The following is a 14797-nucleotide window of genomic DNA, read 5'->3' on the forward strand; positions in this document are numbered from 1 at the left end:
CGGGGACAACAGCACAGTACGGTACCGGAATTGAACTCCGAAGCGCCCCAAGCTGTAATAGCATCTACACTATGCTATGATGGGACCAACATACTTGAAGTAATAAACTAGTTCCAGGGTAAAACCAATGCAACAGAACACAGCAACACGTTCTAAATCAAGCTTCGTCAGAAATTACTTCAGACACATATGTAGCAAATTAAACATTCAGTGAAGGCATTGAAAATAAACTCAATAAATGGGTTCTCAGATGAAATATTAGGGTGGGAGGGGAGGATGACTGAAAATAAAAGGGGATAAAAGATCAAGACATCAATACTTTTCAGTATGCATAAACTTAGAAGGATCAACTCCATTCCTAGGAAGAAAAAAACATCAATGAGAGAAGGTAACTGATAGTTATTTAGTTTCAAAATGAGTGCTGTTTTCCCAGCTGTTTCTTCGAAACAACTCTTCAATTCAGCACAATGAAATAGAGGTACTATTCAGCTTCTTATAATCAAATCTTTACATTGATATAGAGTATTTGAGTAGCTTAGGTGTTTCAGTAGGTCATGCAAAACTACATGCAATATATTTTAATCTGGTATTTTCCATGAAAGTGCACCTAATAATTATAAACTAAATATCAGAATAGGTATTTTAGAATACAAACTGCATTTTCACATTTGTAGATCTGATGAATATTTACCTGAATCTTTCTTTCAAACACGAAGTGTTCCAAATACACAACAATAGCTTTCTTATACTTGTGAAGATAGTTGACAATGTCATCTGGATTCATAGAGATTGTCTGGTTTTCATCAACTGGTCGCCTTGTGAAAATCCGGACGCCAACCTTACCAGAAACAGCAAAATGACAACCATATTACTGGCGATTCTTAATTTACCATATCATGACCTTTCTCCAAACAGTGTTTCTACTGATTTTAAAAAGGAATACTTGAAAATTTCACAATAATCATACAAATTAATATCTTCATTTAAATTCCATGCGCTTATTTTAACCCTCCATCACTCTTAAAAATGGACTCAAAAGACAACAGCTACAGTGAGCGGAATACAATTCAAATATAAACAATCTGTAATTTGTGCAGTTAAGGGAGTTATGATGTTTTTAAACATTGTATGCTAAAAAGAAGTTGTGATAATTCTCAATGCAATTGGTGCTTCATTACAAAATTTTCATTTTTCTTTAACCCCTTGCTCCATCCCTTGTGCATAATCCACAAACCATAAAAATTACTGCTTCAGTTGCTCAGGTTTTCAAAAAATATATATCAAACATTTCATGATGGTTTTAGCTCTTGCACCACTTTCCATAATGTACTGCTACTGTTCTTGATGATTAACTTACTGTAACACAAGTAAAACATGAACGCCTGTGAATGAACTCAGGTGTTTTTAAAAAAGTTTATTATTTAACCCTGTAGATATAGAGGACATACTAAACAAATACTTTTTTTAAAATCTTATTTATCTATATTAAGCAAAAAAAAATTCAGATGACACAATACAAAAGCCTTAGCTCACAATTTGCTCTTAGCTGTGAGGCCACCATGCTTTTTAATTGACTACAGAAAAAAAATTTCACTTACCTGGCACAGGGTTTAAAGAAAAGGTAGGGGCTTCCACAGTGTTATCTAGCGTAGCCAAAAAAAATGTCCGCAAAACAGCTTTAAGGACACTTTGGTAGTCAAATAACATCAATTCTAGCTTCGCCAATCATCAACACTCTCAAAAATATTGAATGTTTCTGACACTTGAACAAATTTAAAATTTACTCTAGCTATTAGAAAAGTAAAATCTCAGAGAGAGACACACACAGAAAATATTTAAATGCATACGAATATCAGTACTTAGTACATTGGAGCTATTCTTCATTAAAATCAATCGAGATATTAGCTTAGTTTTTTTTTGAGGAAATGCCCCCCCCACAAGTGGTGGGGAAAAGCCATAGATATCCTTTGGGGAAATGTTTGCAGATGAGCAAGGATCTGCTGACATTTTCCTGTAAATTCCACAGCTCTATTAAGAAACGTTAAGTCAAGATCAACTTATTTATTATTTACATCAATGAAATGAAAACCAAACCTCTTCATTTCTCTGTAAGGCCCAGTCAGCATACTTCCATACCAGTTCGTGATTAGAGCAGAAGCTTAGAAAATCAACAATATAGTCAAAAAGATCGGAACGGGTTGTATCCTGGAGTTCTCCATCAACGATCTTCACCCACAACTACAAGGAAAGAAAATATTGGCTTATAAATGCCTTGAATCAGAAATAGAAAAAAAACTGTTTAATAGAATTTGCGGTAATCTTTTGCCAAAGAATTTTTAAAAACTATTAAATTACAAACTCAAACACTTCAATACTATAACACTTCAACACCATATTACACATCAATACTATACCTCCAACTGTCATCACCCCCAAAGATAATCAGTGCAGAATGACACATCAGTATACAAAATATAAATCATAATCTAATAGCAAATAAATCCATTTCTGTCATGTAGCTTAAAAACTTGTCAAAAAGTTGAAATTACTTTCCCCTTAATATTTAACTGAATAAAGTAGCTTAGTTTGAACATGACAATTTAATCTCTTTGAAAATAAATACACCAAAAACATCAGATAATAAGTAATTATCAAGTCACTTCTATTAGTTATCTGAAGAGAACGGTTGATATTGTCCTGAAAAACTGATTCTGTTTCTGCATCTTTCTGTTTTGGCTCAAATCTGTAAGGTTTTCTCCCTCTTTGGTCTTGATTTTCTCCAAAACAAATATTTGTTTATTCTCCAAATCAGAACAAATATTAAGTTGACATTGAAAATACTTTCATATTCCTCTACATTTTGGGTCATGATGCTGGAGAGAAATCTTACCATACTCCAAACATTTTATACAGTTCTAACTTGTATTCTAAGTCTTAACTAAGAAAGGAAATACCCCAAATTCATTCCTTTCATCTTACCTATACGCTTTGCTGCCTTTGGGGCTAGTGGACACACATATACTCTTCGCTCCTTGTTCTCTCATCTTCTCATTATTTATGGTCAACTAGTTTCTCAGTATCCGTCCCTAAATATAAGCTGCTTTTCTCTCAATCTATTCCTATTTTTCACTTTCCTTCCCTCAAAAGTTAATTCATTGGGTTTATTACGATGATATGGTACTTACAGATAAATGCACACAAGTTTGTGAGCATTGTTATACACACTGAAGGAGCAACATTCATCCAGACATCCAAGACACTCTTATTTGATATAAGCAGGCAGCATCTATTGTTGGCACCCAGTACAAGACTAGAGGTACTGCACTTTTGCTAGATTGTCCATTTTAAGGATAAGGATCTCTCTGGAGACTGAGCAAATTAAAATAGAGAAATCTAATGTTTTTCCAGTTCTTCAAAAGATTATGCTGATTCATCATTGTCAGTAGTATCTGCAGGTGGCGCTGCTCAAGAAGTCAACATGCGTCAAAGTTCCCAACCATCATGGCCCTGCATCTTCAGCTACCAGGAGTTAGAAGGCACAGAAGCCTGAGGACTCCCACCATCACATTCAGGAAGAGCTACTTCCCTTCATCCATTCTGATACTGAACCAAGTGGCACAACCCTAATCACTAGTTTAGCAAAACTAACTACTTTGATCATTTTGCACTAATTTTGCTACCTCTTGTAAAAATTGTGTATAATTTATTTTGAATTTGTTGTTCTCGTGATTGCTGCTTTATGATGGCATGTGCCTGTAATGCTACTGCAAGTTTCTTTTTGCACATATACTTGTGCATATGACAATAAACTTTGACATCGACTTTAGAATGCAAAAGCTATTCATTCTACAACTGTTAGAGAGAGGTTCACTTCCAAACCTTAGGTTTGGAATGTTTCCTGCTCGTCTCCCAGGTTCCCCTCTCTCCCAATCCGCTTCTTGTCAAACACCACCTATAAATTCACAGATGACACAGCTGTTGTTGGTAAAATCTCAGATAATGATGAGGAAGCTTATAGGACTGAGATAGATTGTGCTGGTTGAGTGCTGCCACAACAACAAACTTGCACTCAACGTCAACAAGACCAAGGAATTGATTCTGGATTTCATGAAGGGGAAGTCCAGACAACATACATCAATGCTCATTGAGGAGTCAACAGAGGAAAGGATGAGCAGCTGTAAGTTCTTGTATGTCAACATCTCGGAGGATCTACCCTGGGCCCAGCACATTGATGTAATTACGTAGAACGTGCAACAGAGGGTCTACTTTATTAGGAGTTTCAGGAGATTTGGTATGTCACCAAAGACTTGCAAATTTCTGTAGATGTTGGTGAAGAGCATTCTGACTGGTTGCATCACAGCCTGGTATGAAGTATTCAACGCACAGGGTCACAAGAGGTTGCGGATGGCTATAGACTCAACCAGCTCCATCAGGGGCACAACTCTCCTCACGATCAAGGATATTTTCAAGAGACAGTGCTTCAGGAAGATGGCTTCCATCATAATCAGAATGAGGTTTATCATCACTGACATACAGTATGTCGTGAAATTTGTTGTTTTGTGGCAGAACAGTGCAATACATACAATATACTGTAAATTGCAATACAAGTAGTGCAAAACAGAGAGCAAAATAGTGAAGTAGTATGTTCACGGGTTCATTGTCCATTCAGAAATCTGATGGCGAAGGGGAAGAAGCTGTTCCTAAAACATTGTGCTTGTGCGCCTTCAGGCTCCTGTACCTCCTCCCTGATGGAGTAATGCGAAGAGGGTATGTCCTGGGTGGTGGAGGTCCTTAAATGATGGATGTCGCCTTTTTGAGACATCGCCTTTAGAAGATGTCCTCAGTGCTGGGGAGGCTAGTGTCCATGATGAAGCTGGCCGAGTTTACAACCCTCTTCACCCTTTTCTGATGGTGTACATTGGTCCCTTCCTACCAAATGGTGATGCAACCAGTCAAAAAGTTCTCCTCTTTACATCATTAGTGACATATCAAACCTTCTCAAATTTCTAATGAAATATAGCTGCTGATATGCCTTCTTCATAACTATATCAATATGTTGGGCCCAGGATTGTTCTTCAGAAATGTTGACACACAGGAACTTGAAACTGCTCACCCTTTCCACTGCTGACCTTTCAATGAGTACTGGTGTGTATTCCCTCCACTTCCCCATCTTGAAGTCTTTAGTCTTTCTTAAGTTGAGTGCAAGGTTGTTGTTACAAAACTGCTATCATTAAGGACCCTCACCATCTAGGGTATGCCCTCTTCTCCTCACTACTAGAGTGGTGGTACAGGAGCCTGAAGGCCCTTATTCAACAACTTGGGAACAGCTTCTCTTCAACCATCGGATCTCTGAATGGTCCATAAACTCATAAACACTACTTCATTATTGTTTATTGTACTATTTATATAATTTGTAATTTATAGTAATGTTACGTCTTTGCACTGTACTGCTACTGCAAAATAAAAAAAAGTTGACATCATATAAGATAGTGATAATATTCGCCATCTGATTTAGACCTCTTCCTACCCCAAATCACCTATTTTTACCCCCTCCTGCTTCCATCCACCTGCACATTTCACTCATCCCTCTTCCCCCCACCAGGTTCTATCTATCCTTCGTCTTTCCTCCATGTTCACCTTATTTATCAGATTCCAGCATAAAGTACTTCCATATCCTCTTTTTGCTTCCAGCAACTGTCTCCACCTTCATCTTGCACACCACCACCACCCCTGGCTCCATCTGTTGTATCCACCCCTTTATCTTTGTCTGCTTCCATCAGCCTGTCTCCCAACTCCATCTCACCTCTCCCCCAAACAAGACTATTAGCCTTCATCACCTATTAATTGCTTGGCCACCTCACCCCTCTCCCCTCCTCTTTTTACTGGCTACCTTTCTTCACCACTCAGTCCTAATGTAGAGTATTGGCAATTCCAAAACACAAGAGATTCTGCAGATGCTGGAAATCAAAAGCAACACAGAAGCTGTTGACAATTCCTTCTCCGTTCCATCAGTCCCCACCCCAGATGCTGCTCAATATGCTGCCTTTTTCTTTCCAAAATCTGCAGCCTCCTGTATTGCCATGTACTTTAAATTTATATGCTAATATGGGACTTCACCTGTGGCTTGCTGAAAATCCAAGTAAATCACATCCAGTGATCTTCCCTTATCAATCTTAATTATTTATATCCTTTAAACTCCAGTAGGATTGAAAAAACAAGCTTTATCTTCCAGAAAGCCATAATGACTCATCTATTCTCGTTATTTTCCAAATATTCACTTTTATCATCCTCTGGCATTTTCCCCAGTACTAATGTTAGGTTCACTGTACTATAGCTTCCCATCTCCATCCTTTTGGGGGGGGGGGGGCATCATTATTCATTGCTTCATAACAATGGGTAATTGCTTGACGGCAAAACTCTGTTCTTTTGGCCAAGGTCTCAACTTTTAATAGACATAGAAGAAGATGACCTGCCTGCCCTGATCAACGATGAGATGACACCCCAGTGGTCCCAACCTCCGGGCCGCCGACAGATACCGATTCACGGAGAATGCAGCGGTAGCCGGGAGGCACCCAGCACGTCTTTAAGAAAAAAGCCGAAATAAACAAGCTAATTAATTAGGTGCCGTCCGGCACATGAATGTCGGCCCAGATCAGAAGCGATTGCCGATTTCACTTGCTCTATGTAATCGGCAATTGCCTCTGATCTGGGCCGACATTTGCGTGCCGGGCGGCACCTAATTAATTAGCTTGTTTATTTCGGCTTTTTTCTTAAAGATGTGTTGGGTGCGGCCCAGCCACCGCTGGACCCCTGCATGCTTCGCGGATCGGTATCAGTTCGCTGCCTGGAGGGTGGGGGCCACTGCACCACCCCAACCTCCGAGGACTCAGCCTAACACACCATCATCAGTGTGCTCGGCGCTGACTTCCTAATTCCGGTAAGTGATACTACACTGTACATACATTATTTCTACTTCATATAGGCTGTGTATTTTTGTGATATTTGGTATGATTTGGCAGCTTCATAGCTTAAAGGTTACTGGAGAGGGTGTTTTGCCAAGAGCGCTTGCGTGAGATTTTCACTATGGAGAACAGTGCAGGCAATCCTTGTAGAGAAGTATTTCTAATTTATATAGGCTGTGTATTTATCACATTATTCATGCTTTTACTATACGTTACTGCTATCTTAGGTTTTATGTGTTATTTGGCATGATTTAGTAGGTTATTTTTGGGTCTGCAAACGCTCACAAATTTTTCCCATATAAATAATTGGTAATTGCTTCTTCGCTTTACGTCATTCCGGCTTACGAACCGTTTCATGGGAACGCTCTACCTTTGGATGGTGGGGGAAACCTGTATTTGTTATTTAGAGATACAGCACAAAACACGTCCTTCCAGCCCTTCCTGCCAGCAACCCCCGATTCAACTCTCACCCAATCATGGGACAATTTACAATGACCAACTAACCTACTAATCGTTACATCTTTGGACTGTGGGAGGACACTGGAGCACCTGGAGGAGACCCAAGCATTCCACGGGGAGGACGCTGGGATTGAACTCCAACACCCTGAGCTGTAACAGTGTTGCACTGTCCGCTATATTATCATGGTAACCCTTAAACAATGTCAGTCTTAACTATCTATTTACATTGTACTATTTCTAAGTCGAATACTTATGTTTTCTAGAAGCTCTAATTGCAACTGCAAAACACCAATTAAACAACCACTAAGATGGCACCTGTAAACATTACAGTTAAGTCACGTGGAAACTGCTCCCATATTCTACATCTGTTTATCTAGCTAGTCATGCATTTTTCCTAATGCCTACTTACACACTGAGAGAACTCAATTGATTTCTTCCAATGATTTTCACAAATGCATACATTGAAGCAAATGCAAATCTTAAAAGACAGTCCAGAAAAACTAAACACCACTTTACCTGTAGTGCTGCTTCATTTTGTCCATTATAGTGATAAAGAAGACCAAGGGCAAAGTATCTGTTCAAGAAACACATTAAACTAGTTAAACTTCAAAAAGATTACATCCATCAGAAAGATGCAGTACTCACAGCACACAAGACAGTCATTCAAGACAACATATTAATTCTTCACAAATATACATGCAATCTGTTTCTGTGCCACCTTCCATTTATCAGATAATCATCGAGTCCCTGTTGCTGCATTTTGTCTTTACTAAAAGTGATTTTGTTTCTTCAAACAGTCAAAAAAAAACAGAAGCCCAAAAATGGAGATGCTAGAAACCTGAAATAAAAATGGAAAATGCTGCGGTCAGGCAGCATTTGTGGAGAGAAAGCCATTTTAATTATTTATCACAAGGAGTGAAAGTATGATGAAACATTGACCTGAACGGGTAGTCATTTCTCCCTCATTGATGCTGCCTCATCAGCTCATTTCCAGTATATTTTTATTTCTTTATTTCCATTTCATCTCTTCAATTACAATTGCCACCATCCCTAGTCCAAGGTGGGGAACAACAAGTAAAATTATTCCAGATATTACCTTCCAAAGTCCTGAAACAAGTGACTATATTTTACACAATGGTTGAACCGCCAAGTGGATAGTCACTCATTTTTCCCTACCACACTAACTTCAAACTTAGAATACCTGATGTCTTACAATATTGGATAGCGAGTGTTTTAACAATGTTTTTATCAAATATGCATATATGTAAATATTCACACTGCTTTCCCTTCCTATTTAAAAATGTGTTAGTTTGTTTTTCCAGAGATACACTGTGTGCTTAATACCATTATAAAAAATTGATCTCTTGAATTTACTTAGCTCTTTGTACTTAAATTAATACTTGTATTGAGGCTTTACTTCCTTCTCTGTCCAAAAGACTTTATATTCTTTATTTAATTTCCAAACAAACTTTAATCCATTTAGGACATTGCTTAGCATGTACAAGTTGTTTCACATACATTTTGCCCCACTGATTTTTTCAACACTAACAATTTCCTGTTTACTTATTTCAATTCATCCTTTCTGTATAACCAGCGATACCATGTGATGTAATTTTATTGAAACTCAGCTAAATCCACTGGAAAATGTTTACTCTACTCATACACAAACAGGGAACATGGTATCTAGTAAGGGAAACATAGGAACTGCAAATCGTCAGGCTGAACCTGAATATTACAGGACTGTGCCACTTCTAATTTAAATTAAAAATCACTTCAATCTTGTCCAATCCATGGATTTACTAAATATGGATGAAGACAATATTGAAAGATCAAAACAATGTGGTGCATAATACATAAAGAGCAGGACTGAATTTACACAAGGAGTCCTGGAAGTTCCTTGTATAAATATGCTTAATTTTCTGTACTAGTGCATAAAAGAGGAACAAGTCTAATCCTAAGACCAAAATGAATGAAAAAGATTAGAGGTTTAACTTCTATAGTACGAAGATAAAAGGTGATATCAAACAAAAGCTATATAAAAATTAAAATAAATGGGTTGCTTCAATATAAAAAAAAGTAGGTCCAGAGGAAATAAATATAAGATAAACTTGCATTTGAAACATATCAGGAAGAAAACACAAATGGAGGTAGATAGCCCATGATTCATTTGCATTCTGCTTTAATGAAACATCACAAGTATTAAAAAGCAGCAAAGGGTCTCTGCCTTGGTCTTTCTAACATTCTTTAAGGCAATAATGTACCTCACATTTATAAAAATACAAATCATTTGTTACATACTTCTCGTATTTTTCCAGCCAAGAAACAGAGTCCACTAATAGACAGGAATTTTCAGAAACCAACAAATCCAGCAAACTGTCATGGTTATCTTCAGCATATAACTTTAGCAAGGCTGTGTCAATTTCTGCCTTGTAGCCATTTGCTACTTCAGTGCTTCGAATCTCATTCAAGTAGCTCATAAGGAAACGCTTGCACTTTTTAATTTTCTCTTGATCACCCTGCATGAGTTGATTCAAGTCAGCATATTCATGTAAAGGGGGATGGGACCGTATAAATGTAGAGGTTGAAGGAAGCAGTAGTGGATACAGAGACATTAACTCTCTTACATCAAGCTGGCCATTCCTGTCAAGAGAAAAAATTCAAATAAACACAAGCTGATCACTGTTTAATAAAAACATAAACAGGATAGCCAAATGATTCAGACTACCCTGAACAACATCTCTGTCAATGAAAGCCATTCAACTAAGAAATACAAACCATTAATTACTGCAGTGAGAGAAACAGAATTATGTATAACTGGAAAGCTCTTTCATAGGGCCCAAGAAACATGCATCATAAGCCAAATGATCTTTGTCTACCTACAAGATTATCAATCTATGATATTTAGATTCGTAATTTCTCTAAGCTTGTAAACAAATATATAGGGGATTAGATCTAACTGTCCAATATCATAACAAATAGAAGCTTTGATAGAATACAATAGAAGCTCTGGGAACCCAATTACAGTAGTTCATTAAGCATCATCAAACACAACGGATTGGAATATTTTAAACTATGCTCAGTGCCCAAGCAGCACCTGAATTGTTGCTTAAAAACTATAAGAATTTGAGGCACATTACAGGCAATTTGTATATACATTTGTATATTAGGGTTGATTACAGATGTCAGCAGTGTTTTATATCTCTGGGCACTTCTCCCTGAACTATCATTCAGACACACACGACACCCCGAGGTAATGAGACCCTGGAAGCGGTGCGCCTCTCACAAGTCGGTGGGAAGCTCTTGGACGGCTGATCAGGGGATCAGCCTTAAACGCACAGGGTGGAAAGGTACGATCAGCGGGAACCCGGTGTGTGTCCGCCCTTGCTTGGGTGCCGGGTTCACTGCAGGGGATCGACCGCATCTGGAGGAGGGGTCACAGTCGGTGACCTCAGGTGACATCACAAAGGACTCGCCCGAAAGCGCAGGTCTGTGTGTGGAAGCCGTTTGGAATGATCATTCGTTCTCGTTCTCTCTCTCCCTCCCCCCACGTTGTCCATCGCCATGGCAACGATTACTGCGAACTGAACTAAATTGAACTGGACTTTGTGTCACTTTGAAATTGGTCATTTACCCCTAGACAACGATAGAGCTTGATTGATCCTGTTATCTTAATTCTGTGCACATGTGTGTTTATCATTGCTGAACTGTTGCATTTATTATCCTTTCGATTACTGTGTTGCTTGTTTCTTTAATAAAACTTTCTTAGTTCTAGTAATCCAGACTCCAACTGAGTGATCCATTTCTGCTGGTTTGGCAACCCAGTTACGGGGTACGTAACATAAGTGGGGTTCTCGTCCGGGATTTTGAACGCTAAATTTGGGACGGAGAAAATTGATTGGGTCAAAATTCCCGAAAGAAAGAAAAGACAAACAGCAGAAATGGAGGCTGAGGAATTTATAAAGGCGCCGACCTTGGAGGCATTAGAGGATGCCAGGAAATCGGAATTGGTAGCTGTGGCCAAACAGTTGAATCTTGCTAAGGGGAAGTCGACAATGAGGAGAGAGGAGATACACAGAGCTATCGTAGAGCACTATGTATCTAAAGGTGTGTTTCCCCAAGGTGAGCTGGAGGTGGTGTCTATTGAAAAACCTGCTGGAGACACGGTACAGGTGCAGCTTGAAAAACTGAGACTCGAGCACGAGTTCCGGGTACGACAGTTGGAGCGAGAAGAGAAGGAGAGAGAGGTAGAAAGGCAAGAGAGAGAGAGAGACAGTTGGAGAGAGAAGAGAAAGAGAGAGAAAGACAGTTGCAGCGAGAGGAGAAACAGAGGGAAAGGGAATTCGAGTTGGAGAAGTTAAAGATAAGGGCCGAGCAGGGGCTCGTGCCGAACCAAGGTGGAGGGTTCCGGGCGACCCAGGAGGTTAGGCTGGTTCCCCCATTTGACGATACCGACGTGGATCGGTACTTCCTCCATTTCGAAAAAGTGGCTATAACTCAGGACTGGCCGAGGGATAAGTGGGCTGTTTTACTTCAGAGTGTACTGAAAGGGAAAGCCCAAGAAGCTTACTCTGTTTTGTCCGTGGAAGATGCCCAGAGGTATGAGGTGGTGAAAGAGGCCATCCTCAGGATTTATGAGTTGGTCCCGGAGGCATACCGGCAGAGGTTCCGGAATGCGAGGAAGCAGTGGGACCGCACGTATTTGGAGTTTGCCCGTGAGATGCAGACATATTATGAGCATTGGTGCGCCTCGAAGGGGGTAGAGGGGGATTATGACAGACTGCTACAGCTGATCCTGATTGAGCAGTTTAAAGGTTGTGTCCCTGAGGGTATGAGACCCTACCTCGATGAGAAAGAGGCAGCCACATTAGCCGCAACTGCTAAGTTAGCGGATGAGTATGCGTTGACGCATAAAATGAAGTTTGCCCCGAGTAAAGGCTACCAGAAGGGTAGTCAGGATGGTGGGGAGAGTCCGCCGGAAAAGTCAGAAAGTAAGCCGGGGACTAGTGAGAAGGATAAGGTAGACCGGAAGCAGTCTGGCAGGAAGTCTCCTGGGGTCGTCTGTTATAATTGCGGGAAAGTCGGACATTTTGCATCCAGGTGCTTTGCCCCAAAGAAGGAGACGGGAAAAGGGAAGACAGCGATTTTGACTGGCTGTATCGAGCTGTTAAGCGAACCGCTAGGGAAGGACAGGTCTGCCAAAGTTCAGGAAGGGCGCGAGAGGTTTATCTCGACCGGATTGGTGTCAGTGAAGGAGGGGTTAAAACCAGTTCCAGTGCGGATCTGGAGAGACACGGGAGCGTATCAGTCACTAATACTGAAGAGTGTATTAGAGTTTAGCTCAGAGACCCAGACTGGGGAGGTAAAGGTCAAAGGTGTTGGGGAAGGGACAGAGTCAGTCCCTTTGCACCAGATACACTTACAAAGCAACCTGGTCTCTGGACTAGTCACGATCGGGGTGAGGTCCGAATTACCGATGAAAGGCGTAGAAGTCTTGCTCGGTAATGACGTCGCCGGGGGAATCGCGTGTTCCCAATCGTGAGATTGACAGGTCAGCCTGCCAGCAGTGAGGCCCCGCCCATGGACTCACAGGTTCATCATGGGGCTGCGGTAGTGAATTTAGCTGCGGTGGTAAATTTAGCTGAAACGTTTCTGCCAACCTTGTACGAGAAGAGGGTAGAAAGTGAAAAGAAGGAGTGTAGTGAGACAAGAGGTAGTGAGGGAGCTGGGACAGACGTAGCATTAGCCAGGAAAGAATTTGTGCAGATGCAGGAGCGAGACGAGGGGCTGATGGTTTTGGCAAAGACAGCTCTCTCTGACACAGACTTGACAAGGGAACTAGTAGGCTATTGTGCGGAGGAGGAAGTGCTAAGGAAGCAAGGGAGACCAAGTACCGTGCCCGCAGATGAGGAGTGGGGGGTGGTGCAAAAGAGTTATGGGGATGAGGTTTTTAACCTGGCCCACGAGGTACCCCCCGGTGGACATTTTGCGGTGCTGGAGGAAACAGTTGGTGGAATCATGAAAGAGGTTTACCGGCTGCCTAGGGGGGAGGATGTTATTGATTATGGCCGACGCGAACTGAGACGGTCACAGGCTTTTGATATGCTAACAAACCTAGTCGGGGTTAGCGTGGACATCAATGAAGCTAGGGTCCCCCCGATAAGAGAGAAAAACTATTTTGAAAAGATTAGTATGGTATCGATCAGATGGAAGAAGGCTATTGTTTTGGCCAGGTCTGCTGATAAGGTCTCTCCCTTAATCCCCGAACAAAGCGACTCTTTAGGGGAAGTAATTAAACGACTCACACCCGCGTGTTTGATTGTCCCGAGGCGATGCAAAGAACTGGGAGGTTGGGGGGTGTCTATTACAATAGGTCAGCCTAGCATACAACATCCATACAGAATGAGTAATTCAGTGACTAAAGGGCTGACGAACACAGAGGTGTGTATTGGCAATTTAATACAGCTGTCTGAAGCCAGCTTGATAGTGAACCTTGAAAAAAATGAGTTCGGCCACGCGAAGGTCACTTACCTGGGAATTGTGGTGACACAGGGGCAGCTGGCAGCGATGCAAGCTACAGTGCAGGCTATCGCTGACCTCCCAACCCCGACAGACAAGAGGGCCCTCAGAAGGCTCTTGGAGAAGGTGGGGGTACTGTAGGAAGTTTTGCAATAACTCTGCGGTCACTACCCCTCCCCCTCCTACTAAGCCCTTGCGAGAGAAAACTAAGTCGGAATGGGACGACCCTTGTTATTGTGGTCCGGGACAAAACCAAATGAGAGGTTACATTGATCACAATTCACCAGTGTTTTTGGCCACTATGAAGTTTGCTAAGTTGGAGCCTGGTCTAAGGGATTATAAATAACACATATAAAAGAAACAGAAAATGTGATTGCTGACTGTCTGTCAAGGTGCTGACAACTTCAAATTCTCTGTATTAGCCAAATAGCTGATAAAGATGTATATTTGTGTGTATCAAATAATGTACTCATGTTTGTAATTTTTACCCCGGTAAAAATCCTTAAAGGGGGGAAGTGTGACGAGAATACACATAAATTAAGATGTTTGCTGGCCTGGGCTAGCACCAGTGGCATCAGCAGTTGGTCTGCCACCTGTCCTCAGGGGAGGGAGAGATAAGGAACAATGAAGCAGCATTTGGAGATGTTAATGAAGGAGCCATCGGTCTGGGTATTGTCAAGATCGGCTCCTCCTTTGAACCCTGAACTGTTTGAAGTGATGGACAGGCGATCTGGAGATGTGTAATGAAGAGACGGGAGAGAGAGCTGTCTAGAGCGGCTCCCCCTTTGAACCCTGAACTGTTTGAAGTGATGGACAGGCGATACCCCAGCAGGGGGATAAAAAGGGACAGGTTCGCTAAG

General features: G+C 41.0%; 1 protein-coding gene across 2 annotated transcripts in view; it reads right to left on the reverse strand.

Moving 5' to 3' along the window:
- The window catches only part of tgfbrap1 (transforming growth factor, beta receptor associated protein 1), a 55889-nt gene that overhangs the window by 6599 nt on the left and 34493 nt on the right, over nucleotides 1-14797 (reverse strand). For both annotated transcript variants that reach the window (XM_063054027.1, XM_063054028.1), the window contains 4 exons: nucleotides 9720-10061; nucleotides 7938-7995; nucleotides 2095-2238; nucleotides 692-838 (listed from right to left, as the gene is read on the reverse strand). In XM_063054027.1, coding sequence (XP_062910097.1) covers nucleotides 692-838; nucleotides 2095-2238; nucleotides 7938-7995; nucleotides 9720-10061 — 691 coding nt within the window. The remainder of the gene's footprint in view (nucleotides 1-691; nucleotides 839-2094; nucleotides 2239-7937; nucleotides 7996-9719; nucleotides 10062-14797) is intronic.

The sequence above is a fragment of the Mobula hypostoma genome, chromosome 7 (assembly GCF_963921235.1).
Source record: "Mobula hypostoma chromosome 7, sMobHyp1.1, whole genome shotgun sequence".
NCBI lineage: Eukaryota > Metazoa > Chordata > Chondrichthyes > Myliobatiformes > Myliobatidae > Mobula > Mobula hypostoma.